The sequence below is a fragment of the Pundamilia nyererei genome, unplaced genomic scaffold (genome assembly GCF_000239375.1).
Source record: "Pundamilia nyererei isolate P.nyererei 1_Seehausen unplaced genomic scaffold, PunNye1.0 scaffold00411, whole genome shotgun sequence".
Taxonomy (NCBI): Eukaryota; Metazoa; Chordata; class Actinopteri; order Cichliformes; family Cichlidae; genus Pundamilia; species Pundamilia nyererei.
Genome location: NW_005187812.1, coordinates 317,887 through 323,590, shown reverse-complemented (window position 1 = coordinate 323,590; position 5,704 = coordinate 317,887). Strand labels below are relative to the sequence as shown.

At 40.4% G+C, this 5,704-nt stretch overlaps 1 protein-coding gene across 4 annotated transcripts in view; it reads right to left on the bottom strand.

Moving 5' to 3' along the window:
* Window positions 1–5,704, bottom strand: part of pde5ab (phosphodiesterase 5A, cGMP-specific, b) — a 114,862-nt gene that overhangs the window by 16,528 nt on the left and 92,630 nt on the right. For all 4 annotated transcript variants that reach the window (XM_005753202.1, XM_005753203.1, XM_005753199.1 and 1 more), the window contains exons 13-16: window positions 5,032–5,178; window positions 1,817–1,942; window positions 430–524; window positions 249–336 (exon numbers count right to left, since the gene is read on the bottom strand). In XM_005753202.1, the coding sequence (XP_005753259.1) occupies window positions 249–336; window positions 430–524; window positions 1,817–1,942; window positions 5,032–5,178 (456 nt within the window). The remainder of the gene's footprint in view (window positions 1–248; window positions 337–429; window positions 525–1,816; window positions 1,943–5,031; window positions 5,179–5,704) is intronic.

Genomic DNA, 5,704 nt, shown 5'->3' with positions numbered 1-5,704 from the left:
TATTGTGAGGCAATGGTTGAACCACACCACATCTTTATTCCTGAAGGCCTTTCTGAAGGGATGTAAAAAGCCCACAATATAAGTTGTCTGCTGCTTATTAGACAAAGTAAGAAGCTATTCTGTACTAATGTTTTATGTAATTACACAGGTGGCAAGTAGAGGTATAGAGTAGAGAGAAGAATGATAGTCTGACTAGAAGACTTCCTACATATGAGCGCGTGTGTGAGTGAGCAAGTGAGTGTGCTTACATGGCTGTTGAGGATCATGAGGCACTGATCGAAGTGGTGATGCTCCATGGTGGAGTGGCAGTAGAGCTGGGCCAGTGGGTGGTCACTCCTGGAGAAGAAGAAACCGAGGGTGAATAGTGTGCTCCCACGCATGCATATATGATCATGCACACACCTCTGTGACTCATGCTCTCTGATGTACCTCTGTATGTAGGAGTTATTGACTCCTCTGTGGTCCAGGTCGTGGCAGAGTGTTGCAATCATTAGAGCCAGCACCTCCAAATCACTCATATAGCTCTGTTAGGAGATGAATAAGTACATTAAGGCAAGGAAGGAAGGCGGGAAAAATGGCAACAGATGACATACTGCCTCCACAACCAAACCAAAAAATACAGTTGTGTACACAATGCTGTTATAATACACTTTTGGCAGTGTGTGTGCTCAGCATGCACCCTGGAGTGGACATCAAAGCTGGTTCTGCATATGACACAAAAGCTTTTATGCAGCCAGCTGCCAATTTTGCACACAAAAATCACTAGTTTTTATAATGTGAATTATTCCCGAATCAAAAATTATTTGATACATGTTACATGTTTCCCGAATAATTTTTGTTCTTGGCAGTGTGCTGGGGTCCTTCAAATCTGTCTGATCACCCATAATAGGGTAAATCATATATAATTCAGTCTATTAATTGGAAATCATGTAAAAATAACAATCTTTTTTAAACTATCATGACACTAGCACTTGCTAGTGTCATCAAATCATGACACTAGCAAGTGCATTTTTTTTGCTTTTTTTGTTGTTCAAGGTTGTAGTATTGTTGTGAGATAACTTAGACGTTTCAGCAAGTAACTGCTGATTCATAACTACATTAGGGATAAATGTGGTAGAGTAGTAGGTGTGCAAATGGGTGGGTATTCTGGAGTCCTTGCCAAGGATTCTTAATTGGAATTTAGGCTCTTTTTAAGAGAGCTGGTTTTTATGTCTCACCTCACCTCAAAAAGAGCCAAAAAACGCACAAATAACTGAAAAAAGGTGAATGAGGGGTGTTAGCATTTTACTTCATTTTAAGTTTTAGACTTTTGTTTTGGACTTTGATTTCATATTAAGTTTGGTGAGGTTTGATTTGAATTTGTCAGGCAACGACTACCGGTACTGTTTACATTTTAGCACCAGAAGCACTTAATGCATGGTCAGAAAAAAGAATGGTTTGGGTTAAAAACAACCATTTACGGCTTTATTAACTATCTGAAACAGCAAAGTTCTTGCATCTGCTAAAATATTCTCTATCATTTTTCTTTACCTCAGTACAAGTTCTGTACAAGAGGACATTTGACTAGTGTCACATTGCATTACTACACATTAAAAAATTATTTTAAAAAGGTACACTTTGCTTTCAAATGTAGTAGCAAGTGGCTCTGACAAACTGTATAAACCATGTTGGATTACTTAGAAAAAAAGTGGTTGCCCTTTGCAGCAAGATTACTGTTACTGTTACTATGAGATGCCTTGGAAAATCCTCGGTATGTTACGTGTTGGGAATGAGAATGCTCTGGGAATCAATGACTATATTTTTTGACTGCACTTACCTGTAAGTGCCCTGACTTGAGGACAACAAACATGCACTGGGCTGTGTTGAAGGCATGTCTCCAGTTATGATAGGCCACATTCTTCCTGTAGTTCTTCTTAACACTCATAATCCACTGACATAAACTCTGCAGAAGAGAGCCAGTGTTATAAAAATGTTGCAAAGTAAAAGCATATACAAAATTTAATTTGGTTTTGTTCTTTGCATCGCCTGATTGTAGAGACAATCATTCTAAATTGACTGCTATTTGTATGCACAATACTACCCTGCTTCTATCTGTCTGAAAGTAAGTTTCCTACAACAAGGGACACATTTCTAAGGGGTGAAAAAGGCTAAGGCCACAGCAACAGCAACCAGGGATAATTTTTAAATTTGTGTCCACTGAGATACAAACTGTGACACAGGTTAAAATAAAAAGGGTTGACATTTATGTCCATGTTATGTCAATAAGATCTTACTACAGTCAGTGTGGTTTTAATGTGCTGAGCACTTAGAAGATGACTGACACAGACAGCCATCATGTCTTTACGAACTAATACTAGTACAAACTAATTTAAGTTAAGAAAATAATAATGAATTATAAATTAAAGTTAAATTATTCTCTACAGAATTTATGCTAGAGGAACAATGTTTTTTCAAGAACACAACACGTACGAGATAAGATAAGATAACTCTTTATTGTCATTGCACAGTCATACATAGTACAGTAGTACAATGAAATTGGAAAACTGTCCTACGTCGGCACTACATATAACACAACACGACACGATATGACACATCACAACGCAACAAACAACACAACACAGTATATTAACTTAGTATAAAAAAGAAGAATAAGTGTATGTGTATTGCACACTGTTATTATTGCACCTTGTTATAAATATTAAATATTATTATTGTTATTACAATGGGACCAAAATGAAAATGAAAAACAAACTAAAGCAGTACATTGTAAGTGGGGTACAATTTTAGCAATTGAAAGTAAAGGCAAATGTGACAAGCACAGGGTCATTTTCTTTGCCATTTCCGAAAGTGAACACTTAGCAGTAACAAAGCAGAGAGCCCTGATGTGCTGGCAGGGTGCTAAGCTGCACGCTCGTCATGACCACACTGTGAATAAAACTAATTCCAATCTGAGGCACCACGAGAATCCAAATTATTATTCATCTAATCAAATCGGGGCTCATTTTCTCTATAGGAAACATTATAATTTGATCTCAGACTTGAATGAGTGTCTGTATAACATGTTAGGATTGCAATCAAATCATGACTTGGTGTGCAGTTCAGTTTCCAGGGTGTGATGCTCTGGGATGGCCAGTTTGTCAGCTATTGGTGTGAAAGTTAAACTGACAGCCTGCACTGCTGGAGGGCCATAACTTCCTCCAGTCAAAGTTTCTTTTTGTGAGGCCTCTCCCCGCAGGCACCCAGGGGTCAGCCACCAAGAGCACCTAAAGGTGGAGAGCCAATCCTGCCAATGATCTGCTGATGCCGGCGTCAATTAAAAGTCAGATGAGCAGAGAATTGGGCTTAACAGACAGCGATGACAGAGTCACCGACACAGTCTCGTGTCGGTGACTTTTGGAGGGGTATTGTTTTATGTGCATGATACTGTTGTGTGATACTGTTGTGTGATGATACTTCTTCAGCTGTAAATGCATTTATTTGTCCTCCGACACATTTGCTCATAATGTAATGGTTTAATGTTGCTGACAAAAAGGAGGTTGTTTTTTTTGCAACAGTTCATAATATACACTGAAGATATCGGTTGTTTCTGTGCTGCCCTTTTAAAGTCAAACCTTCTACTCTGAGTAAAATATCTGTTGTTGCACAATAAGAGCTACTTTAAGGCTAGTTCTCTTAAGATTATGAATGGTTTGGCTTGCAGTGCATGTACAGTAGCTGAGCCTTTAAAAAAAAAACAAAAAAAAACCCCAAAACGCTTTAGCTCTATTTAAATCGTAGGTCAAGTTGAATGAGCACCAAGTCACCTCCTGTACAAGCTGTATGCCCGTATTGAGCAAGACTCACTGATCCACCTCAGATGGGGAATGCCTAGCTGAAGCCCTGGTCCACAAGAGCTTCAACTCTCACCTCTGTTAGAGCTTCGGCAACATTCTGAGGGAGACTGGGGACACTGAGTCCGAATGGAGCATGTTGAGCGCCTCCATTGCATGATGTTGTAGGGCTGTCTTGGTTAACATGCCTTTGCAATGTCTTGAGGAGATCTGGGGCGGTACCTCTGGATTGGCAGAGTGAGGTGGTGGTTTCCATGTTCAAGAAGGGGGACCAGAGGGTGTGCTCCAAATATAGCGGGATCACACTCCTCAGCCTCCGCAGGAAAGTCTATGCCAGGATGCTGGAAGGGAGAGTCCGTCAGTTCGTCAAACCTCGGATACAGGAGGAACAATGCGGTTTTCATCCCGGTCGTGGAACACTAGACCAACTCTGTTTTTATTCTGTTCCACGTCCTGTCACTCTCTGTCTTAAGCTGCCTGAGGCATTTTGTAGCAGCTCAACTCAGGGTGTCATCTTTCTGATTTATTTGTGCATGATCAGTGTTTCATCCTGAATTGTAGCTTGAACATCTTCCGTTGCTTGTTGCTTGAAGACTACCATGCACTGTGGGGAATTCTTGTGGGTTGACATAGTAATAACCTCCTTTTGGCAGCTTATTATTGCAGGGTACCTGATGACTGGTAGGATGTATGTACTGATGGCTCAGATGCTTATTCCGAACACTCAACTGGCTTCTCAGCACCTGTCTTACCTTATTTGGCTGTGGCTTAACTTAGTGCATATTCATCATGGTTCCTGTTGGCCTGTGGGATACCCAGGTTGTTGAAGCTGTCCTCTACATCTGCTATTCTCCCTTCTGAGAACTTCATTCCTTCAATCCGGATCCCCTTTCTTCTTTTTGCAAACATTTGGCTGGTGAGGTGAATCAGTAAGTCTTACTGGCATAGAGCTTGTACAGGAGGTAACTAGTGGTCACTCAGCTTGACCTAAATCAGTACTGAATCTATATCTGTATTCATTCTTAGTGATGAGCTGGCTTAGGTGGTTGAGGCCTATGCAGAAGAGCAGTGGGAACAGAGCATCACCTCTGAAACAAAGGCCTGAGTGGTATTTTTAAAGCAAGTTTGCAGTTCTCATGGATTTTAATGGAGCACATGTTAAGTCTAACCTGTTTGTGTAAAATCCCAGGTCAGTTCTTACCGTGTACTTCATCTGAAAGTTTTGGACCAGGTTGAGGTCAACAAACATCCGCACAGTAGCCAGCGTGGTTTCACTATCTGACAAGTCAAAGTCACTGAAGCTGAAGTCCAGAAGATGGAGCGACTGGGCTGATGGAATGGTTGCTAACTTCAAACACACACAGAATATATACATGCAAACAGCAGGAAAAACAACAGGCTTCAAATTCAGAAATTCTGCATTATATAGTTGAACTAAAGACTAATGATTAAATATTAATCAGATTCAAATCTCAATTCTTAATTCTGTTGCTGTTACAGAAGCAACTTTAATTTAAAATGCAGTTATGAGGTGTGCAATGTGCCAAATATACAGTATGTAGCTACCTCTTGAGTAGAGACTACCAAAATAATCAATTCTGTGTCCTAGTTACCAAGTGACACATCCTCTCTCTTGTGCCCAAGGGAGGACACTTAATCAGGCTATGCTATTAGTTCAGCCAGTTTGCTATAAGGAGAGGGGAAGAGAGCAGGATCCTTTCAGATGGTCAAGCAGTGCCACTGTTAGTGCTGGTGGGGGAAGATGGGCTGCTCTAATTGGTTCATATTTTAAGAGGTACCTTGAAGTCAATGAGCCAGTTAGATGCTACAAATGAGCTACTCAAAATCACTTGGAATATCCTTTATTCTTTTTT